Source organism: Scyliorhinus torazame, chromosome 18 (assembly GCF_047496885.1).
Source record: "Scyliorhinus torazame isolate Kashiwa2021f chromosome 18, sScyTor2.1, whole genome shotgun sequence".
Lineage (NCBI taxonomy): Eukaryota > Metazoa > Chordata > Chondrichthyes > Carcharhiniformes > Scyliorhinidae > Scyliorhinus > Scyliorhinus torazame.
Genome location: NC_092724.1, coordinates 169,078,536 through 169,103,499, shown reverse-complemented (window position 1 = coordinate 169,103,499; position 24,964 = coordinate 169,078,536). Strand labels below are relative to the sequence as shown.

At 56.8% G+C, this 24,964-nt stretch overlaps 1 protein-coding gene across 3 annotated transcripts in view; it reads right to left on the bottom strand.

Moving 5' to 3' along the window:
* The window catches only part of rab11fip4a (RAB11 family interacting protein 4 (class II) a), a 375,285-nt gene that overhangs the window by 327,386 nt on the left and 22,935 nt on the right, over nucleotides 1–24,964 (bottom strand). For all 3 annotated transcript variants that reach the window (XM_072483892.1, XM_072483889.1, XM_072483890.1), the window contains exons 2-3: nucleotides 13,784–13,871; nucleotides 8,516–8,607 (exon numbers count right to left, since the gene is read on the bottom strand). In XM_072483892.1, coding sequence (XP_072339993.1) covers nucleotides 8,516–8,607; nucleotides 13,784–13,871 — 180 coding nt within the window. The remainder of the gene's footprint in view (nucleotides 1–8,515; nucleotides 8,608–13,783; nucleotides 13,872–24,964) is intronic.

The window sequence follows — 24,964 nt, the reverse complement described above, 5'->3', positions numbered from 1 at the left end:
CCCTGGATCGCGTGTCCCTGGATCCCGTGTCCCTGGATTCCGTGTCCCTGGATCCTGTGTTCCTGGATCTTGTGACCCTGGATCCTGTGTCCCTGGATCCCGTGTCCCTGGATCCCGTGTTCTGGATCTTGTGACCCTGGATCCCGTGTCCCTGGATCCTGTGTCCCTGAATCCCGAGACCCTGGATCCTGTGTCCCTGGATCCCGTGTCCCTGGATCAGGTGACCCTGGATCCCGTGTCCCTGAATCCCATGTCCCTGGATCCCATGTCCCTGGATCCCGTGACCCTGGATCCTGGATCCCGTGTCCCTGTTCCTGTATCCCTGGATCACGTGTCCCTGGATCCCGTGGCCCTGGATCCCGTGTCCCTGGATCCGGTGACCCTGGATCCTGTGTCCCTGGATCCCGTGACCCTGGATCCCGTGTCCCTGGATCAGGTGACCCTGGATCCCGTGTCCCTGAATCCCATGTCCCTGGATCCCGTGTTCCTGGATCCCGAGTCCCTGTTCCTGTATCCCTGGATCCCGTGTCCCTGGATCCCGTGTCCCTGGATCCCGTGGCCCTGTATCCTGTGTCCCTGGATCAGGTGACCCTGGATCCTGTGCCCCTGGATCCTGTGGCCCTGGATCCCGTGACCCTGGATCCCATGTCCCTGGATCCCGTGTCCCTGTTCCCGTATCCCTGGATCCCGTGTCCATGGTTCCCGTGTCCCTGGATCCCGTGACTCTGGACCCCATGACCGTGGATCCCGTGTCCCTGGATCGCGTGGTCCTGGATCCCGTGTCCCTGGATCTTGTGACCCTGGATCCCGTGTTCCTGGATCGCGTGTCCCTGGTTCCCGTGTCCCTGGTTCCCATGACACTGGATCCCGTGACCTTGGATGCCGAGTCCCTGGATCCCGTGTCCCTGGATCCTGTGTTCCGGAATTCTGTGACCTTGGATCCTGTGTCCCTGGATCCCGTGACCCTGGATCCCGTGTCCCTGGATCGCGTGGTCCTGGATCCCGTGTCTCTGGTTTCCGTGACACTGGATCCCGTGACCCTGGATGCCGAGTCCCTGGATCCCGTGTCCCTGGATCCCGTGTTTCTGGATCTTGTGACCCTGGATCCTGTGTCCCTGGATCCTGTGTCCCTGGATCTTGTGACCCAGGATCCCGTGTCCCTGGATCCTGTGTCCCTGAATCCCGTGACCCTGGACCCTGTGTCCCTGGATCCCGTGACCCTGGATCCCGTGTCCCTGGATCAGGTGACCCTGGATCCCGTGTCCCTGAATGCCATGTCCCTGGATCCCGTGACCCTGGATCCCATGTCCCTGGATCCCGTGTCCCTGTTCCTGTATCCCTGGATCCCGTGTCCCTGGATCCTGTGTCCCTGGATCCCGTGGCCCTGGATCCCGTGTCCCTGGATCCCGTGTCCCTGGATCAGGTGACCCTGGATCCCGTGTCCCTGAATCCCATGTCCCTGGATCCCGTGACCCTGGATCCCGTGTCCCTGGATCCCGTGTCCCTGTTCCCGTATCCCTGGATTTCATGTCCCTGGATCCCGTGGCCCTGGATCCCGTGCCCTGGAGCCCGTGTCCCTGGATCCCCTGTCCCTGGATCCCGTGTCCCTGAATCCCGTGCCCCTGGATCCCGTGGCCCTGGATCCCGTGGCCCTGGATCCCATGTCCCTGGATCCCATGTCCCTGGATCCCGTGACCCTGGATCCCATGTCCCTGGATCTTGTGACCCTGGATCCCGTGTCCCTGGATCCTGTGTCCCTGAATCCCGTGACCCTGGATCCCGTGTCCCTTGGTCCCGTGACCCTGGATCCTGTGTCCCTGGATCCCGTGACTCTGGTTCCGTGTCCCTTAATCCCGTGTCCCTGGATCCCGTGACCCTTGATCCCGTAGCCCTGGAGCGCGTGGCCTTGGATCCCGTCGCCCTGGATCCCGTGACCCTGGATACCATGTCCCTGGATCCCGTGTCCCTGGTTCTCGTGTCCCTGAATCCCGTGTCCCTGGATCCCGTGACCCTGGATCCCGTGACCCTGGATCCAGTGTCCCTGGAGCCCTGGATCCCGTGTCAATGGATCCTGTGTGCCTGGATCCCATAGCCCTCGATCCTGTGTCCGTAGATCCCAGTGACCCTGGATCCCATGTCCCTGGATCCATTGTCCCTGGATCTCATGTCCCTGGATCCCGTGGCCTTGGATCCCGTGTCCCTGGATCCCGTGGCCCTGGATCCCGTGTCCCTGGATCCCGTGTCCCTGGATCCCGTGGCCCTGGATCCCGTGGCCCTGGATCCCGTGGCCCTGGATCCTGTGTCCCTGAACCCCGTGGCCTTGGATCCCGTGTCCCTGGATCCCGTGTCCCTGGATCCCGTGACCCTGGATCCCGTGTCCCTGGAGCCCTGGATCCCGTGCCCCTGGACCCCGTGGCCCTGGATCCCGTGCCCCTGGATCCCGTGTCCCTGGACCCCGTGGCCCTGGATCCCGTGTCCCTGGATCCCGTGTCCCTGGATCCCGTGACCCTGGATCCCGTGTCCCTGGAGCCCTGGATCCCGTGTCCCTGGACCCCGTGGCCCTGGATCCCGTGGCCCTGGATCCCGTGTCCCTGGAGCCCTGGATCCCGTGTCCCTGGACCCCGTGGCCCTGGATCCCGTGGCCCTGGATCCCGTGTCCCTGGACCCCGTGGCCCTGGATCCCGTGTCCCTGGATCCCGTGTCCCTGGATCCCGTGACCCTGGATCCCATGTCCCTGGAGCCCTGGATCCCGTGTCCCTGGACCCCGTGGCCCTGGATCCCGTGGCCCTGGATCCCGTGTCCCTGGATCCCGTGTCCCTGGATCGCGTGGTCCTGGATCCCGTGTCTCTGGTTTCCGTGACACTGGATCCCGTGACCCTGGATGCCGAGTCCCTGGATCCCGTGTCCCTGGATCCCGTGTTTCTGGATCTTGTGACCCTGGATCCTGTGTCCCTGGATCCTGTGTCCCTGGATCTTGTGACCCAGGATCCCGTGTCCCTGGATCCTGTGTCCCTGAATCCCGTGACCCTGGATCCTGTGTCCCTGGATCCCGTGACCCTGGATCCCGTGTCCCTGGATCAGGTGACCCTGGATCCCGTGTCCCTGAATCCCATGTCCCTGGATCCCGTGACCCTGGATCCCATGTCCCTGGATCCCGTGTCCCTGTTCCTGTATCCCTGGATCCCGTGTCCCTGGATCCTGTGTCCCTGGATCCCGTGGCCATGGATCCCGTGTCCCTGGATCCCGTGTCCCTGGATCAGGTGACCCTGGATCCCGTGTCCCTGAATCCCATGTCCCTGGATCCCGTGACCCTGGATCCCGTGTCCCTGGATCCCGTGTCCCTGTTCCCGTATCCCTAGATTTCATGTCCCTGGATCCCGTGGCCCTGGATCCCGTGCCCTGGAGCCCGTGTCCCTGGATCCCCTGTCCCTGGATCCCGTGGCCCTGGATCCCGTGGCCCTGGATCCCATGTCCCTGGATCCCATGTCCCTGGATCCCGTGACCCTGGATCCCATGTCCCTGGATCTTGTGACCCTGGATCCTGTGTCCCTGGATCCTGTGTCCCTGAATCCCGTGACCCTGGATCCCGTGTCCCTTGGTCCCGTGACCCTGGATCCTGTGTCCCTGGATCCCGTGACTCTGGTTCCGTGTCCCTTAATCCCGAGTCCCTGGATCCCGTGACCCTTGATCCCGTAGCCGTGGAGCGCGTGGCCTTGGATCCCGTCGCCCTGGATCCCGTGACCCTGGATACCATGTCCCTGGATCCCGTGTCCCTGGTTCTCGTGTCCCTGAATCCCGTGTCCCTGGATCCCGTGACCCTGGATCCCGTGACCCTGGATCCAGTGTCCCTGGAGCCCTGGATCCCGTGTCAATGGATCCCGTGTGCCTGGATCCCATAGCCCTCGATCCTGTGTCCGTAGATCCCAGTGACCCTGGATCCTGTGTCCCTGGATCCCGTGTCCCTGGATCCCGTGGCCCTGGATCCCGTGGCCCTGGATCCCGTGGCCCTGGATCCCGTGTCCCTGGATCCTGTGTCCCTGGATCCCGTGGCCCTGAATCCCATGTCCCTGGATCCCGTGACCCTGGATCCCGTGGCCCTGGATCCCGTGTCCCTGGATCCCGTGTCCCTGGATCCCGTGGCCCTGGATACCGTGGCCCTGGATCCCGTGGCCCTGGATCCCGTGTCCCTGGATCTCGTGTCCCTGAATCCCATGTCCCTGGATCCCGTGACCCTGGATCCCGTGACCCTGGATCCCGTGTCCCTGGATCCCGTGTCCCTGTTCCCGTATCCCTGGATTTCATGTCCCTGGATCCCGTGGCCCTGGATCCCGTGCCCTGGAGCCCGTGTCCCTGGATCCCCTGTCCCTGGATCCCGTGTCCCTGAATCCCGTGCCCCTGGATCCCGTGGCCCTGGATCCCGTGGCCCTGGATCCCATGTCCCTGGATCTTGTGACCCTGGATCCCGTGTCCCTGGATCCTGTGTCCCTGGATCCCGTGACCCTGGATCCCGTGTCCCTTGGTCCCGTGACCCTGGATCCTGTGTCCCTGGATCCCGTGACTCTGGTTCCGTGTCCCTTAATCCCGTGTCCCTGGATCCCGTAACCCTTGATCCCGTAGCCCTGGAGCGCGTGGCCTTGGATCCCGTCGCCCTGGATCCCGTGACCCTGGATACCATGTCCCTGGATCCCGTGTCCCTGGTTCTCGTGTCCCTGAATCCCGTGTCCCTGGATCCCGTGACCCTGGATCCCGTGACCCTGGATCCAGTGTCCCTGGAGCCCTGGATCCCGTGTCAATGGATCCCGTGTGCCTGGATCCCATAGCCCTCGATCCTGTGTCCGTAGATCCCAGTGACCCTGGATCCCATGTCCCTGGATCCCGTGGCCCTGGATCCCGTGGCCCTGGATCCTGTGTCCCTGGACCCCGTGGCCCTGGATCCCGTGTCCCTGGATCCCGTGTCCCTAGATCCCGTGACCCTGGATCCCGTGTCCCTGGAGCCCTGGATCCCGTGTCCCTGGAGCCCGTGGCCTTGGATCCCGTGGCCCTGGATCCCGTGTCCCTGGAGCCCTGGATCCCGTGTCCCTGGACCCCGTGGCCCTGGATCCCGTGTCCCTGGACCCCGTGGCCCTGGATCCCGTGTCCCTGGATCCCGTGTCCCTGGACCCCGTGGCCCTGGATCCCGTGGCCCTGGATCCCGTGTCCCTGGATCCCGTGACCCTGGATCCCGTGTCCCTGGAGCCCTGGATCCCGTGTCCCTGGATCCCATGTCCCTGGACCCCGTGTCCCTGGATCCCGTGTCCCTGGATCCCGTGGCCCTGGATCCCGTGTCCCTGGATCCCCTGTCCCTGGATCCCGTGTCCCTGGATCCCGTGTTTCTGGATCTTGTGACCCTGGATCCTGTGTCCCTGGATCCTGTGTCCCTGGATCTTGTGACCCAGGATCCCGTGTCCCTGGATCCTGTGTCCCTGAATCCCGTGACCCTGGATCCTGTGTCCCTGGATCCCGTGACCCTGGATCCCGTGTCCCTGGATCAGGTGACCCTGGATCCCGTGTCCCTGAATCCCATGTCCCTGGATCCCGTGACACTGGATCCCATGTCCCTGGATCCCGTGTCCCTGTTCCTGTAACCCTGGATCCCGTGTCCCTGGATCCTGTGTCCCTGGATCCCGTGGCCCTGGATCCCGTGTCCCTGGATCCCGTGTCCCTGGATCAGGTGACCCTGGATCCCGTGTCCCTGAATCCCATGTCCCTGGATCCCGTGACCCTGGATCCCGTGTCCCTGGATCCCGTGTCCCTGTTCCCGTATCCCTGGATTTCATGTCCCTGGATCCCGTGGCCCTGGATCCCGTGCCCTGGAGCCCGTGTCCCTGGATCCCCTGTCCCTGGATCCCGTGGCCCTGGATCCCGTGGCCCTGGATCCCATGTCCCTGGATCCCATGTCCCTGGATCCCGTGACCCTGGATCCCATGTCCCTGGATCTTGTGACCCTGGATCCCGTGTCCCTGGATCCTGTGTCCCTGAATCCCGTGACCCTGGATCCCGTGTCCCTTGGTCCCGTGACCCTGGATCCTGTGTCCCTGGATCCCGTGACTCTGGTTCCGTGTCCCTTAATCCCGTGTCCCTGGATCCCGTCACCCTTGATCCCGTAGCCCTGGAGCGCGTGGCCTTGGATCCCGTCGCCCTGGATCCCGTGACCCTGGATACCATGTCCCTGGATCCCGTGTCCCTGGTTCTCGTGTCCCTGAATCCCGTGTCCCTGGATCCCGTGACCCTGGATCCCGTGACCCTGGATCCAGTGTCCCTGGAGCCCTGGATCCCGTGTCAATGGATCCCGTGTGCCTGGATCCCATAGCCCTCGATCCTGTGTCCGTAGATCCCAGTGACCCTAGATCCCGTGTCCCTGGATCCCGTGTCCCTGGATCCCGTGGCCCTGGATCCCGTGACCCTGGATCCCGTGGCCCTGGATCCCGTGTCCCTGGATCCTGTGTCCCTGGATCCCGTGTCCCTGAATCCCATGTCCCTGGATCCCGTGACCCTGGATCCCGTGGCCCTGGATCCCGTGTCCCTGGATCCCGTGTCCCTGGATCCCGTGGCCCTGGATCCCGTGGCCCTGGATCCCGTGGCCCTGGATCCCGTGTCCCTGGATCTCGTGTCCCTGAATCCCATGTCCCTGGATCCCGTGACCCTGGATCCCGTGACCCTGGATCCCGTGTCCCTGGATCCCGTGTCCCTGTTCCCGTATCCCTGGATTTCATGTCCCTGGATCCCGTGGCCCTGGATCCCGTGCCCTGGAGCCCGTGTCCCTGGATCCCCTGTCCCTGGATCCCGTGTCCCTGAATCCCGTGCCCCTGGATCCCGTGGCCCTGGATCCCGTGGCCCTGGATCCCATGTCCCTGGATCTTGTGACCCTGGATCCCGTGTCCCTGGATCCTGTGTCCCTGGATCCCGTGACCCTGGATCCCGTGTCCCTTGGTCCCGTGACCCTGGATCCTGTGTCCCTGGATCCCGTGACTCTGGTTCCGTGTCCCTTAATCCCGTGTCCCTGGATCCCGTGACCCTTGATCCCGTAGCCCTGGAGCGCGTGGCCTTGGATCCCGTCGCCCTGGATCCCGTGACCCTGGATACCATGTCCCTGGATCCCGTGTCCCTGGTTCTCGTGTCCCTGAATCCCGTGTCCCTGGATCCCGTGACCCTGGATCCCGTGACCCTGGATCCAGTGTCCCTGGAGCCCTGGATCCCGTGTCAATGGATCCCGTGTGCCTGGATCCCATAGCCCTCGATCCTGTGTCCGTAGATCCCAGTGACCCTGGATCCCATGTCCCTGGATCCCGTGGCCCTGGATCCCGTGGCCCTGGATCCTGTGTCCCTGGACCCCGTGGCCCTGGATCCCGTGTCCCTGGATCCCGTGTCCCTGGATCCCGTGACCCTGGATCCCGTGTCCCTGGAGCCCTGGATCCCGTGTCCCTGGAGCCCGTGGCCCTGGATCCCGTGGCCCTGGATCCCGTGTCCCTGGAGCCCTGGATCCCGTGTCCCTGGACCCCGTGGCCCTGGATCCCGTGTCCCTGGACCCCGTGGCCCTGGATCCCGTGTCCCTGGATCCCGTGTCCCTGGACCCCGTGGCCCTGGATCCCGTGGCCCTGGATCCCGTGTCCCTGGATCCCGTGACCCTGGATCCCGTGTCCCTGGAGCCCTGGATCCCGTGTCCCTGGATCCCATGTCCCTGGACCCCGTGTCCCTGGATCCCGTGTCCCTGGATCCCGTGGCCCTGGATCCCGTGTCCCTGGATCCCCTGTCCCTGGATCCCGTGGCCCTGGATCCCGTGGCCCTGGATCCCGTGGCCCTGGATCCCGTGTCCCTTGACCCCGTGGCCCTGGATCCCGTGTCCCTGGATCCCGTGTCCCTGGATCCCGTGACCCTGGATCCCGTGTCCCTGGAGCCCTGGATCCCGTGTCCCTGGACCCCGTGGCCCTGGATCCCGTGGCCCTGGATCCCGTGTCCCTGGACCCCGTGGGCCTGGATCCCGTGTCCCTGGATCCCGTGTCCCTGGATCCCGTGACCCTGGATCCCGTGTCCCTGGAGCCCTGGATCCCATGTCCCTGGATCCCGTGACCCTGGATCCCGTGTCCCTGGAGCCCTGGATCCCGTGTCCCAGGATCCCGTGTCCCTGGATCCCATGGCCCTGGATCCCGTGGCCCTGGATCCCGTGGCCCTGGACCCCGTGTCCCTGGATCCCGTGTCCCTGGATCCCGTGGCCCTGGATCCCGTGGCCCTGGATCCCGTGTCCCTGGACCCCGTGTCCCTGGATCCCGTGGCCCTGGATCCCGTGTCCCTGGATCCCGTGTCCCTGGACCCCGTGGCCCTGGATCCCGTGGCCCTGGATCCCGTGGCCCTGGATCCCGTGTCCCTGGATCCCGTGTCCCTGGATCCCGTGTCCCTGGATCCCGTGTCCCTGGATCCCATGGCCCTGGCTGTGCAGCGCCTCCAGACAGGGATTGGCTGATGCCAGGTTGGGGTTTACCTGTCGGCAATAGTAATCTTCAAACTCTGGAGCATAATGGGCCATTGGTGGATTCTCCATACACAACGCGTTGTCTAATAGGTCAGCACAGCCTGAGAACACAAACACAGGAGTAGTTATTGAGGTCAAAGAAAGTAAATATCTGGATATCTGCAGGGAGGCTGGTTCCTGGAATCTAGAAACATGACCAGTGAAATACCCAAGAATTCACAAAACAACTTGACCAGCTGCACAATCCCCATCACGACATGATCAGCTCAAAGGTGGGCAGTTCAAATCCCCAGTCAGTCACTCTGTTAATTTCATTCCAACGCAGCAGCAACAACCAAACTGGGACAAAGTCCCGTCCTTCACTCCAGCCGGTCGTTCCATCCTGCTCACCTCAACAGTCCCAATTTTAAGTTGTCCTGTATTCAGTTATTTCAGGCCCAAAACCGGAATTCCTGCTCATAACACCTCAGTCCCACTTTCCCGTGTCTGAAATACACTGGATGTGACTCAGAGAGAGATTCTGATAATATTTCTCTGAAGGATTTGGAGTAATTCATTGTGTTAAAGCCATTAATAAGTATAGGTTAGTGTTAAATATATAAAAGACACGGGGGACGGCAAATCAAGTTGAGAAAACGAAGTGAAAAAGCAGCAGAACGACAATCTAGAATCTTCCAAAACCGATGAAGCAAAATTGAGGTTCCACAGACACCGACTCTCACTGGGGTACGGGTCCCACACACACTGACTCTCACTGGGATACAGTTCCACACACACTGACTCTCACTGGGGTACGGGTCCCACACACACTGACTCTCACTGGGGTACGGGTCCCACACACACTGACTCTCACTGGGATACAGTTCCACACACACTGACTCTCACTGGGGTACGGGTCCCACACACACTGACTCTCACTGGGATACAGTCCCACACACACTGACTCTCACTGGGGTACGGGTCCCACACACACTGACTCTCACTGGGGTACGGGTCCCACACACACTGACTCTCACTGGGGTACTGGTCCCACACACACTGACTCTCACTGGGGTACAGTTCCACATACACTGACTCTCACTGGGGTACGGGTCCCACACACACTGACTCTCACTGGGGTACGGGTCCCACACACACTGACTCTCACTGGGGTACAGTTCCACACACACTGACTCTCACTGGGGTACGGGTCCCACACACACTGACTCTCACTGGGGTACAGTTCCACATACACTGACTCTCACTGGGGTACGGGTCCCACACACACTGACTCTCACTGGGATACAGTCCCACACACACTGACTCTCACTGGGATACAGTTCCACACACACTGACTCTCACTGGAGTACGGGTCCCACACACACTGACTCTCACTGGGGTACGGGTCCCACACACACTGACTCTCACTGGGGTACGGGACACTTACACACAGACTCTCACTGGGATACAGTTCCACATACACTGACTATAACTGGGATACAGTTGCACACACACTGACTCTCACTGGGGTACAGTTCCACACACGCTGACTCTCACTGGGGTACGGGTTCCACACACACTGACTCCCACTGGGACACAGTTCCACACACACTGACTCTCACTGGGATACAGTTCCACACACACTGACTCTCACTGGGATACAGTTCCACACACACTTTCTCTCACTGGGATACAGTTCCACACACACTGACTCTCACTGGGGTACGGGTCCCACACACACTGACTCTCACTGGGGTACAGTTCCACACACACTGACTCTCACTAGGATACAGTTCCACACACACTGACTCTCACTGGGATCAGTTCCACACACACTGACTCTCACTGGGGTACGGTTTCCACACACACTGAGTCTCACTGGGATACAGTTCCACGCACACTGACTCTCACTGGGATACAGTTCCACACACACTGGTTCTCACTGGGATACAGTTCCACACACACTGACTCTCACTGGGATACAGTTCCACACACACTGACTCTCACTGGGGTGCGGGTTCCACACACACTGACTCTCACTGGGGTACGGGTTCCACACACACTGACTCTCACTGGGGTACGGGTCACACACACACTGACTCTCACTGGGATACAGTTCCACACACACTGACTCTCACTGGGGTACGGGTCCCACACACACTGACTCTCACTGGGGTACAGTTCCACACACACTGACTCTCACTAGGATACAGTTCCACACACACTGACTCTCACTGGGATCAGTTCCACACACACTGACTCTCACTGGGGTACGGTTTCCACACACACTGAGTCTCACTGGGATACAGTTCCACGCACACTGACTCTCACTGGGATACAGTTCCACACACACTGGCTCTCACTGGGATACAGTTCCACACACACTGACTCTCACTGGGATACAGTTCCACACACACTGACTCTCACTGGGATACAGTTCCACACACACTGACTCTCACTGGGGTGCGGGCTCCACACACACTGACTCTCACTGGGATACAGTTCCCCACACACTGACTCTCACTGGGGTAGGGGTCACACACACACTGACTCTCACTGGGGTAGGGGTCCCACACACACTGACTCTCACTGGGGTACGGGTCACACACACACTGACTCTCACTGGGGTACAGTTCCACACACACTGACTCTCACTGGGCTAGGGGTCCCACACACACTGACTCTCACTGGGATACAGTGCCACACACACTGACTCTCACTGGGGTACAGTTCCACACACACTGACTCTCACTGGGGTACAGTTCCACACACACTGACTCTCACTGGGGTACGGGTCCCACACACACTGACTCTCACTGGGGTACGGGTTCCACACACACTGACTCTCACTGGGGTACGGGTCCCACACACACTGACTCTCACTGGGGTACAGTTCCACACACACTGACTCTCACTGGGATACAGTCCCACATACACTGACTCTCACTGGGGTACGGGTCCCTCACACACTGAGTCTCACTGGGGTACGGGTCCCACACACACTGAGTCTCACTGGGGTACGGGTCCCACATACGCTGAGTCTCACTGCGGTACGGGTCCCACACACACTGACTCTCACTGGGATACAGTCCCACAGACACTGACTCTCACTGGGGTACGTGTCCCACACACACTGACTCTCACTGGGGTACAGGTTCCACACACACTGACTCTCACTGGGGTACGGGTTCCACACACACTGACTCTCACTGGGGTACAGTTCCACACACACTGACTCTCACTGCGATACACTTCCACACACACTGACTCTCACTGGGGTACAGTTCCACACACACTGACTCTCACTGGGGTACAGTTCCACACACACTGACTCTCACAGGGGTACGGGTCCCACACACACTGACTCTCACTGGGGTACAGTTCCACACACACTGACTCTCACTGGGGTACAGTTCCACACACACTGACTCTCACTGGGGTACGGGTCCCACACACACTGACTCTCACTGGGATACAGTTCCACACACACTGACTCTCACTGGGATACAGTTCCACACACACTGACTCTCACTGGGATACAGTTCCACACACACTGACTCTCACTGGGATACAGTTCCACACACACTGACTCTCACTGGGATACAGTTCCACACACACTGACTCTCACTGGGGTACAGTTCCACACACACTGACTCTCACTGGGGTACAGTTCCACACACACTGACTCTCACTGGGATACAGTTCCACACACACTGACTCTCACTGGGATACAGTTCCACACACACTGACTCTCACTGGGGTACAGTTCCACACACACTGACTCTCACTGGGGTACGGGTTCCACACACACTGACTCTCACTGGAGTACAGTTCCCCACACACTGACTCTCACTGGGATACAGTTCCACACACACTGACTCTCACTGGAGTACAGTTCCCCACACACTGACTCTCACTGGGATACAGTTCCACACACACTGACTCTCACTGGGATACAGTTCCACACACACTGACTCTCACTGGGATACAGTTCCACACACACTGACTCTCACTGGGGTACGGGTCCCACACACACTGACTCTCACTGGGGTACAGTTCCACACACACTGACTTTCACTGGGGTACGGGTCCCACACACACTGACTCTCACTGGGGTACGGGTCCCACACACACTGAGTCTCACTGGGGTACGGGTCCCACACACACTGACTCTCACTGGGGTACAGTTCCACACACACTGACTCTCACTGGGATACAGTTCCACACACACTGACTCTCACTGGGGTACAGTTCCACACACACTGACTCTCACTGGGGTACGGGTCCCACACACACTGACTCTCACTGGGATACAGTTCCACACACACTGACTCTCACTGGGATACAGTTCCACACACACTGACTCTCACTGGGATACAGTTCCACACACACTGACTCTCACTGGGATACAGTTCCACACACACTGACTCTCACTGGGATACAGTTCCACACACACTGACTCTCACTGGGGTACAGTTCCACACACACTGACTCTCACTGGGGTACAGTTCCACACACACTGACTCTCACTGGGATACAGTTCCACACACACTGACTCTCACTGGGATACAGTTCCACACACACTGACTCTCACTGGGGTACAGTTCCACACACACTGACTCTCACTGGGGTACGGGTTCCACACACACTGACTCTCACTGGAGTACAGTTCCCCACACACTGACTCTCACTGGGATACAGTTCCACACACACTGACTCTCACTGGAGTACAGTTCCCCACACACTGACTCTCACTGGGATACAGTTCCACACACACTGACTCTCACTGGGATACAGTTCCACACACACTGACTCTCACTGGGATACAGTTCCACACACACTGACTCTCACTGGGGTACGGGTGCCACACACACTGACTCTCACTGGGGTACAGTTCCACACACACTGACTTTCACTGGGGTACGGGTCCCACACACACTGACTCTCACTGGGGTACGGGTCCCACACACACTGAGTCTCACTGGGGTACGGGTCCCACACACACTGACTCTCACTGGGGTACAGTTCCACACACACTGACTCTCACTGGGGTACGGGTCCCACACACACTGAGTCTCACTGGGGTACGGGTCACACACTCTGACTCTCACTGGGATACAGTTCCACACACACTGACTCACTGGGGGACAGTTCCACACACACTGACTCACTGGGGGACTAGTTACTTCCATTGCTTTTTGCTGCAGACCCCGAGTCTCTTACAGTTCTGCTCCTCAAACCCATTCTGCTTTTGTCTAATATCTCTGTCCCACTAGAAACCCTTCATTCACTCCTTACCTTTGATGGCAAAGATTCCGTGACAGAATTCCTGGAAACTAATGCGTCCCATATTCCTCGGGTCTAAGTATTTGGTCACTTTCTGCATCTGTAAACAGAGTTCTTGTTACTTTCTATAATTTGCCCACTGCAAAACAGACATCAGTATGATCAAAGAGCTGAACACACACCCAGCACCCCAATATGCTCCACCTTCATTGTCAGTGCCAAAAGATCATGTAGAATACAACATACAGGCATCATCTCAGTGCGTTCTCCCAGTGAGCCAGAGAAGACACAGCCAGAGTGAGACACAATCAAGAGTGAGTTTGGGAATTTGAATCTAGGTGGGAATTCGAAGCTTGGGGGGGGAGGAGGTGCTGTTTATCTCTGGTAAGTGACTGGTCAGTAGTTTTGCTGTTCATTGTCTAATTTATTTATTTTTTCTTTCGTTTTTTTTGAATTGTAGTTGTATAAGTTTACCTAAGGTTCAAGACATGGCAGGTGATCCCAGACCCATGTCATGCTCCTCGTGTGCAATGTGGGAGCTCAGGGACATGTCCACTGTCCCTGGTTCCTTCACGTGCAAGAAGTGTGTCCAGTTGCCCCTCTACACTGTCCCCATCAAACACTCCCAGGACAGGTACAGCACGGGGTTAGATACAGAGTAAAGCACCCTCTACACTGTCCCCATCAAACACTCCCAGGACAGGTACAGCACAGGGTTAGATACAGAGTAAAGCACCCTCTACACTGTCCCCATCAAACACTCCCAGGACAGGTACAGCACAGGGTTAGATACAGAGTAAACCTCCGTCTACACTGTCCCCATCAAACACTCCCAGGACAGGTACAGCACTGGGTTAGACACAGAGTAAAGCTCCCTCTACACTGTCCCCATCAAACACTCCCAGGACAGGTACAGCACGTGGTTAGATACAGAGTAAAGCTCCCTCTACACTGTCCCCATCAAACACTCCCAGGACAGGTACAGCACGGGGTTAGATACAGAGTAAAGCTCCCTCTACACTGTCCCCATCAAACACTCCCAGGACAGGTACAGCACGGGGTTAGATACAGAGTGAAGCTCCCTCTACACTGTCCCCATCAAACACTCCCAGGACAGGTACAGCACGGGGTTAGATACAGAGTAAAGTTCCCTCTACACTATCCCCATCAAACACTCCCAGGACAGGTACAGCACGGGGTTAGATACAGAGTAAAGCTCCATCTACACTGTCCCCATCAAACACTCCCAGGACAGGTACAGCACAGGGTTAGATACAGAGTAAAGCTTCTTCTACACTGTCCCCATCAAATACTCCCAGGACAGGTACAGCACGGGGTTAGATACAGAGTAAAGTTCCCTCTACACTATCCCCATCAAACACTCCCAGGACAGGTACAGCACGGGGTTAGATACAGAGTAAAGCTCCATCTACACTGTCCCCATCAAACACTCCCAGGACAGGTACAGCACAGGGTTAGATACAGAGTAAAGCTTCTTCTACACTGTCCCCATCAAATACTCCCAGGACAGGTACAGCACGGGGTTAGATACAGAGTAAAGTTCCCTCTACACTATCCCCATCAAACACTCCCAGGACAGGTACAGCACGGGGTTAGATACAGAGTAAAGCTCCATCTACACTGTCCCCATCAAACACTCCCAGGACAGGTACAGCACAGGGTTAGATACAGAGTAAAGCTTCTTCTACACTGTCCCCATCAAATACTCCCAGGACAGGTACAGCACGGGGTTAGATACAGAGTAAAGTTCCCTCTACACTATCCCCATCAAACACTCCCAGGACAGGTACAGCACGGGGTTAGATACAGAGTAAAGCTCCCTCTACACTGTCCCCATCAAACACTCCCAGTACAGGTACAGCACGGGGTTAGATACAGAGTAAAGCTCCCTCTACACTGTCCCCATCAAACACTCCCAGTACAGGTACAGCACGGGGTTAGATACAGAGTAAAGCTCCCTCTACACTGTCCCCATCAAACACTCCCAGGACAGGTACAGCACGGGGTTAGATACAGAGTAAAGCTCCCTCTACACTGTCCCCATCAAACTCTCCCAGGACAGCTACAGCACGGGGTTAGATACAGAGTAAAGCTCCCTCTACACTGTCCCCGTCAAATACTTCCAGGACAGGTACAGCATAGGGTTAGATACAGAGTAAAGCTCCCTCTACACTGTCCCCGTCAAACACTCCCAGGACAGGTACAGCACGGGGTTAGATACAGAGTAAAGCTCCCTCTGCACTGTCCCCATCAAACACTCCCAGGACAGGTACAGCACGGGGTTGGATACAGAGTAAAGCTCCCTCGACACTGTCCCCATCAAACACTCCCAGGAGAGGTACAGCACGGGGTTAGATACAGAGTAAAGCTCCCTCTGCACTGTCCCCATCAAACACTCCCAGGACAGGTACAGCACGGGGTTGGATACAGAGTAAAGCTCCCTCGACACTGTCCCCATCAAACACTCCCAGGACAGGTACAGCACGGGGTTAGATACAGAGTAAAGCTCCCTATACACTGTCCCCATCAAACACTCCCAGGACAGGTACAACACGGGGTTAGATACAGAGTAAAGCTCCCTCTGCACTGTCCCCATCAAACACTCCCAGGACAGGTACAGCACGGGGTTGGATACAGAGTTTGATGATAGTTTATTTAAAGCTGTGTAACTGATGCTCCTCAATCCTGGTTGAAACCAGGAGTAAATAATCTCTGGAAATTTCCTGGATAACTTCAGAGTGAATGCCCTGAACCTAATTCTGACAATTCGAGAAAGCGAGCAGGCATAGCACTGAAAGAAATGTCTGGAGGGACTATCGAGGGTTCTTTATTGATATTTACGCTCTGTGGTAGTCACCACTGTTGTATTATATTGTATATATGGGTATTACGGGAAGGCTCCTGTACTACAGGTATGGGGGTAGATCCCTGCCTGCTGGCTCCGCCCAGTAGGCGGAGTATAAACGTGTGTGCTCTCCGAACAGCAGCCATTTCGTCAGCTGCTGTAGGAGGCCACACATCTCTGTGTAATAAAGCCTCGATTACACTCTACTCTCGTCTCACCGTAATTGATAGTGCATCAATTTATTACACAGATTTTACAGAAGATGGATCTCTGCATCAAGCCGGATCGCCGGCAGCTGCATCCTCAAACAGACATCGGCAAAAAGGCCTTCACACATTGGCTAGCTTGCTTTGAAGCTTACATCGGGTCTGCGCCAGACCCAATCTCAGAAGCACAGAAGCTCCAATGTTTTTCCCCTCATCCAGGACGCGCCGACCTACGCAGAGACCATGGCGCTACTGAAGGAGAATTACGCTCAGCAGACCAACAAGATCTATGCCAGGCACCTCCTGTCCACGCGGCACCAACTTCCCGGTGAGTCTGTGGAAGATTTCTGCCGTGCCCTGCTCGCCCTGGTGAGAGACTGTGACTGCCAGGACGTTTCGGCCGCTGAACATTCAAACCTGCTAATGAGAGACGCGTTCGTTACGGGCATAGGGTCTGACTACATCCGCCAGCGCCTCTTAGACGGGGCCACGCTTGACCTCGCGGCGACCAAGTAACTAGCGCTCTCGCTCACGGTCGCCTCACACAACGTACAGGCGTATGCCCCCGACCGCACGGCCCACCCCCCCCTGTGCATCGTGGACCCCGCCAGCGGCCACCCCATCGTGGACCCCATCAGCGACCGCCCCCAGCCAACCCCACGCCTGCTCCGCACGGCAGCCAACCACCCCGAGGGACCCAAGTGCTACTGCTGCGGACAGACAAAACACCCCCGGCAGCGCTGCCCGGCGCGGAGCGCGCTCTGCAAGGCCTGTGGCAAGCAAGGACATTTCGCATCAGTGTGCCAGGCCCACTCAATCGCCGCTATTGTCCCGGCACCCCCCCATGCGGCCAGTGGGCGCCGCCATCTTCCTCCACTCACAGCACGTGCAGCCCATGGGCGCCGCCATCTTGCTTGCCTCAGAACCAATGGGCACCGCCAACTTGTCTGCCCCAGGCCGCGAGGGCGCCGCCATCTTCTCCGTCTCAGGACCCCTGCCCATCGGGCACCTCATCGAGCCGCTCATCGCCTGCAACTGCCGACGGCCAGCCGCATCTCGCCTCGGTCACGATCGACCAGTCTCGACCGCACAACCTCGTGACCACTTCGACAAAGGTGAAGGTTGACGGGCATGAGATATCCTGCCTTCTGGACTCCGGGAGCACTGAGAGCTTCATCCACCCCGATGCGGTAAGGCGCTGCTCCCTCGCGGTACATCCCGCTAACCAAAGAATTGCCCTGGCCTCCGGATCCCACTCCGTGGAGATCCGGGGGCACTGCATCGCCACCCTCACTGTCCAGGGCGTAGAGCTCAGCGGCTTCCGGCTCTACGTCCTCCCCGACCTCTGCGCTGCCTTGCTACTCGGCCTGGACTTCCAGTGCAACCTCCAGAGCCTAACCCTGAAATGTGGCGGGCCCCTACCACCCCTCACCGTGTGTGGCCTCGCGACCCTTAAGGTCGATCCACCTTCCCTGTTTGCTAACCTCACCCCGGATTGCAAACCCGTCGCCACCAGGAGCAGACGGTACAGCGCCCAGGACAGGACCTTCATCAGGTCGGAGGTCCAGCAGCTACTGCGGGAAGGTATCATCGAGGCCAGCAACAGCCCCTGGAGAGCCCAAGTGGTAGTGGTGAAAACTGGGGAGAAAAACAGGATGGTCGTTGACTACAGTCAGACCATCAATCGCTACACGCAGCTCGACGCGTACCCCTCCCACGCATATCTGATATGGTCAATCAGATTGCACAGTACCGGGTCTTCTCGACAGTGGACCTGAAATCTGCCTACCACCAGCTCCCCACCCGCAAGGCGGACCCGCCCGTACACCGCGTTTGAAGCAGACGGCCGCCTTTACCACTTTCTTAGGGTTCCCTTCGACGTCACTAATGGGGTCTCGGTCTTCCAACGGGAGATGGACCGAATGGTTGACCGGTACGGACTGCGGGCCACTTTCCCGTACCTGGGCAATGTCACCATCTGCGGCCACGACCAGCAGGACCACGACGCTAACCTTTCCAAATTTCTCCACACCGCCAAACTCCTCAACCTAACCTACAACAAGGAGAAGTGCGTGTTCAGCACAAACCGATTAGCCATCCCCGGCTATGTGGTCCAGAACGGAGTTCTAGGGCTCGACCCTAATCGCATGCGCCCCCTCATGGAACGCCCCCTCCCCCACTGCCCCAAGCCCTCAAACGCTGCCTGGGGTTCTTCTCGTATTATGCCCAGTGAGTCCCAAACTATGCGGACAAGGCCCGCCCACTCATTCATCCACCGTTTTCCCACTGACGGCCGAGGCTCACCAGGCCTTCAACCGTATCAAGGCCGACATCGCCAAGGCCGCGATGCACGCGGTCGATGAGACCCTCCCCTTCCAAGTCGAGAGCGATGCATCAGACGTCGCTTTGGCCGCCACCCTCAACCAGGCAGGCAGACCCGTGGCATTCTTTTCCCGCACCCTCCATGTCTCTGAAATTCGGCACTCCTCCATCGAAAAAGAGGCCCAAGCGATCGTTGAAGCTGTGCGGCATTGGAGGCATTACCTGGCCGGCAGGAGATTCACTCTCCTCACTGACCAACGGTCGGTTGCCTTCACGTTCAATAACACACAGCGGGGCAAGATCAAAAATGATAAAATCTTGAAGTGGAGTATCGAGCTCTCCACCTACAATTACGAGATTTTGTATCGCCCCGGTAAGCTCAATGAGCCTCCCGATGCCCTGTCCTGAGGTACATGTGCCAGCGCACAAGTGGGCCGACTCCGGACCCTGCACGACGATCTCTGTCACCCGGGAGTCACCCGTTTTTACCACTTCATTAAGGCCCGCAATCTGTCCTACTCCATCGAGGAAGTCAGGGCTATCACCAGAGACTGCCAGATATGCGCGGAGTGTAAACGGCACTTCTACCGGCCAGACCATGCGTGCCTGATGAAGGCTTCCCGCCCCTTTGAACGCCTCAGCGTGGACTTCAAAGGGACTCCCCTTCACCGACCGCAACACATACTTTCTTAATGTGGTCGATGAGTATTCTTGTTTCCCCTTCGCCGTCCCATGCCCAGGATATGACGCCTGCCACCGTCATCAAAGCCCTCAACACCATCTTCGCTCTGTTCGGTTTCCCCGCCTACGTCCACAGCGACCGGAGATCCTCATTTATGAGCGAGGAGCTGCGCCAGTACCTGCTCAACAGGGGCATTGCCTCCAGCAGGGCGACCAGCTACAACCCCAGGGGAAACGGGCAGGTGGAGCAGGAGAATGGGACGGTCTGGAGGGCCGCCCAGCTGGCCCTACGGTCCAGAAATCTCCCGGCCTCCCACTGGCAGGAGGTCCTCCCCGACGCCCTCCACTCCATTCGGTCGCTCCTGTGCACCGTGACCAACAAAGTCCCCCATGAACGTCTCTTCACCTTCCCCAGGAAGTCCACCTCCAGGGTTTCGCTCCCAACGTGGCTGGCACCTCCAGGACCTGTCCTCCTCCGCAAACACGTGTGGCTCCACAAGGCGGACCCGTTGGTTGAGAGGGTACAGCTACTCCACGCAAACCCGCAGTACGCCTACGTGGCGTACCCCGACGGCCGCCAAGACACAGTCTCCCTCAGGGATCTGGCACCAGCTGGGTCCCCACAGCCCCTCCCCCCGCCCCGGCGCCACTCTCCCCTCCCCCGGCGCAGCCCATTGCAGCTCCAGGACAATCCGTCCTCCCCTTGCTCCCACCCGGGGAAGAAGAGGATTTCGACACGCTCCCGGAGTCACCGAAGACCAAGCCGACGCCTGAGTCGCCACCAGCACTGCGGCCTCTCACCGACAGATCAAGGTGCCCGATCGTCTAAATTTGTAACCTTCTCTGTAATTTTAAAACCAATCTGTATGTATATAGCTTTCCACCCCCCCCCCCCCCCCCCCCCCCCCCCGCTGGACTCATTTTTAACAGGGGGTGAATGTGGTAGTCACCACTGTTGTATTATATTGTGTATATGGGTATTACGGTAAGGCCCCTGTACTACAGGTACGGGGGTAGATCCCTGCCTGCTGGCTCCGCCCAGGAGGCGGAGTATAAATGTTATATAGCTGCTGTAGGAGGCCACACATCTCTGTGTAATAAATCCTCGATTACTCTCTACCCTCGTCTCGTCGTGATTGATAGTGCATCACGCTCCTGCAGTCATTTCCTGATATTGGTGTCTGTCTCCTTTGCATCACTTAATTTCCCCTGTAGCAGGAACTCCCACTGTCTGTCAGTCATTGTACTCTCCTGCTCACCCTGTCTACTGCTCGCACCCTGTTGTTTGTAATAATCTGGTGTTTGTGCAGTCTGTGTGCCCTCCTGCACCCACTCCTCTCCCATACAGAAGCTGAATCACACCCCCTCTTAATTATTCCACCAGCTCCCACAAGCTTGCTCATCATGTTCCCTCACTCCTGCAGCAGCTCCTGTGTACCTGGCAGCTTTTTATAGAGCTATATTTCTCTGTCGCTATGGATATGGAGCATGTGTCACTGTTTTGAAGCTGGTGTAAAGACTGAAACTGTTCTGCAGTTTCATAAATGAGACAATGTGTTGGTGATGTTAGTCTGTGGTGCTGCAATCTTCGTTGACGTGTCGTTGCTGGGTTTACAGGTCAGGGGCAGAGAGACAGGCGGCAGAACAAGTTTGGATGGTTGTTTAAAAGTAAACGGCAACCTTGGTTTGTTAATTGAGGAAATGGGATCCTTCCGTCCCCGAGACAGCCTGATGGAAATGTTTAAAAATCTGAATCAGGAACCAAACCCCAGCGGCTGCCGACCAATCAGCCGGCAGGAGATGTGTGGGTCAATGAAACATTCCACAGAGACTGAGAGGCTCTGCTTCCTGTCCATTTAATCAGATTTTGTACTAATGGGTGTGAATTGGAGGCTTGGGGGTCACTATTGTATAATTATTAACTATTGCAATGTTATAGAATCCAAAACTAGAGGTGTCATCACAGGAAGTGATGCAACGCCACATGATCTTGCTCCCTCTTGTACGACCTGGTGATAAGATGTAGTTTCCATTAAAGATGTTCCAATTAAGTTTGTGCTTTCCTTACATCCGCAGACTCTGCAAATATTAACACAGCAACACTTAGAATATTATAGAGAAAACTGAATTTCTACTTTCAGTTCTGAAACGTGCTCAGCCTTCCTCAGGTTACCCTGAAAACTTGCTGTTACTATGCAGAAGCAACACGAGAGATAACTAGCCACTAACAGGAAGCTGCCGTCAAGCCAATAAGACGATCTCCCTATCACACAGATGAATAATGTGGGATATGAATTTCAAAGCCTGCATGATGCCAGATATGTGGGCCATACGTCCCAAAGACTGGCGGAATGTATCAAACAGCATGTTCCAGTGCTGTTTACAACAGGCAAAGTACAGACTGTACCCAACCAGCACATACTCACAAAACTCAACACAGCAGCCAGCATTGGATGCGATTCTGTGATTGGATACCAGCTGCTAAATAATCCTCCATGTTCTAAGAATTACAGACAACCAATTGAAGATTGTCAGACAGGCTTGTAGTGTGGCACATTTGTGGTTACTGGCTGCACAAGGCCTGTTCTGCATACCTTTCTACCTGTTTCAGTTAATCCAAATAACGACAGCCATTCGCTGGTTCATTCCTCCGGGAAGTACGTTAACCAATGGCTATCAAGTTGCCTGGTTTAAATTTCAAACAATGCTTGGCAGTTAACTGTCAGTCTCTATAAACTGGTCCATTCTCTACAGGGGCAATGCCTCGACGAATCAGAGTCCACTTGCCAATCGCTCAGCACTCTAAATATTTTGTTTCGCCTGACATTGGTCTTCTTGCGAACTGTCCAAAAGTGTTCAAGATAAAAAGCTTCGACTAAAAATGTCTCTTTTTATGCAAAACTCAGTTCTGAATGACCAAACGACTATTTGTATTTGTACTGTTAACCCAGGTTTCCCAGTGATCAGATCAGTATCTTTCCAGCACTGCTCGTGGTCCTGGAGAAACAGAATCATCCCTCAGCCCAACAGGATACAGGGATATGGGGAGAGAGTGGAGCAGATGGATTAGTTTGGGGATTGATACAGGGCTATGGGGTGAGAGCGGGGCAGTGGCATTAGTTTGGGATTGATACAGGGCTATGGGGAGAGAATGGGGCAGTGGGATTAGTTTGGGATTGATACAGGGCTATGGGGAGAGAGCAGGGCAAGGGGATTAGTTTATGGATTGATACAGGGCTATGAGGAGAGAGAGGGGCAGTGGGATTAGTTTGGAATTCATACAGGGATATGGGGTGAGAGTGGGGCAGTGGGATTAGTTTGGGGATTGATACAGGGCTATGGGGAGATAGTGGGGCAGTGGGATTCGTTTGGGGATTGATACAGGGCTATGGGGAGAGAGTGGGGCAGTGGGATTAGTTTATGGATTGATACCGGGCTATGGGGAGAGAGCGGGGCAGTGGGAATAGTTTGGGATTGATACAGGGCTATGGGGAGAGTGTGGGGCAAGGGGATTAGTTTGGGATTGATACAGGGCTATGGGAAGAAAGTGGGGCAGCGGGATTAGTTTATGGATTGATACAGGGCTATGGGGAGAGAGTGGGGCAGTGGGATTAGTTTGGGGATTGATACAGGGCTATGGGGAGAGAGCGGGGCAGTGGGATTAGTTTGGGGATTGATACAGGGCTATGGGGAGAGAGTGGGGCAGTGGGATTAGTTTGGGGATTGATACAGGGCTATGGGCAGAGATAGCGGGGCATTGGGATTAGTTTGGGGATTGATACAGGGCTATGAGGAAAGAGTGGGGCAGTGGAATTAGTTTGGAATTGATACAGGGATATGGGGTGAGAGCGGGGCAGTGGGCTTAGTTTGGGGATTGATACAAGGCTATGGGGAGAGAGTGGGGCAGTGGGTTTAGTTTATGGATTGATACAGGGCTATGGGAAGAGAGTGGGGCAGTGAGATTAGTTTATGGATTGATACAAGGCTATGGGGAGAGAGTGGGGCAGTGGGTTTAGTTTATGGATTGATACAGGTCTATGAGGAGAGAGTGGGGCAGTGGGATTAGTTTGGAATTGATACAGGGATATGGGGTGAGAGCGGGGCAGTGGGCTTAGTTTGGGGATTGATACAGAGCTATGGGGAGAGCGTGGGGCAGTTGGATTTGTTTATGGATTGATACAAGGCTATGGGGAGAGAGTGGGGCAGTGGGATTAGTTTGAGGATTGATACAGGGCTATGGGGAGAGAGCGGGCAGTGGGATTAGTTTGGGGATTGATACAGGGCTATGGGGAGAGAGTGGGGCAGTTGGATTAGTTTGGGGATTGACACAGGGCTATGGGGAGAGAGTGGGGAAGTGAGATTAGTTTATGGATTGATACAGGGCTATGGGAGAGAGTGGGGCAGTGGGATTACTTTGGGATTGATACAGGGCTATGGGGAGAGAGCGGGGCAGTGGGATTTGTTTGGAGATTGATACAGGGCTATGGGGAGAGAGCGGGCAGTGGGATTAGTTTGGGGATTGATACAGGGCTATGGGGAGAGAGTGGGGCAGTTGGATTAGTTTATGGATTGATACAGGGCTATGGGGGGAATGTGGGGCAGCGGGATTACTTTATGGATTGATACAGGGCTATGAGGAGAGAGTTTGGCGGTGGGATTAGTTTGGAATTGATACATGGATATGGGGTGAGAGCGGGGCAGTGGGATTAGTTTGGGGATTGATACAGGGCTATGGGGAGAGAGCGGGCAGTGGGATTAGTTTGGGGATTGATACAGGGCTATGGGGAGAGAGTGGGGCAGTTGGATTAGTTTGGGGATTGACACAGGGCTATGGGGAGAGAGTGGGGAAGTGAGATTAGTTTATGGATTGATACAGGGCTATGGGAGAGAGTGGGGCAGTGGGATTACTTTGGGATTGATACAGGGCTATGGGGAGAGAGCGGGGCAGTGGGATTTGTTTGGAGATTGATACAGGGCTATGGGGAGAGAGCGGGCAGTGGGATTAGTTTGGGGATTGATACAGGGCTATGGGGAGAGAGTGGGGCAGTTGGATTAGTTTATGGATTGATACAGGGCTATGGGGGGAATGTGGGGCAGCGGGATTACTTTATGGATTGA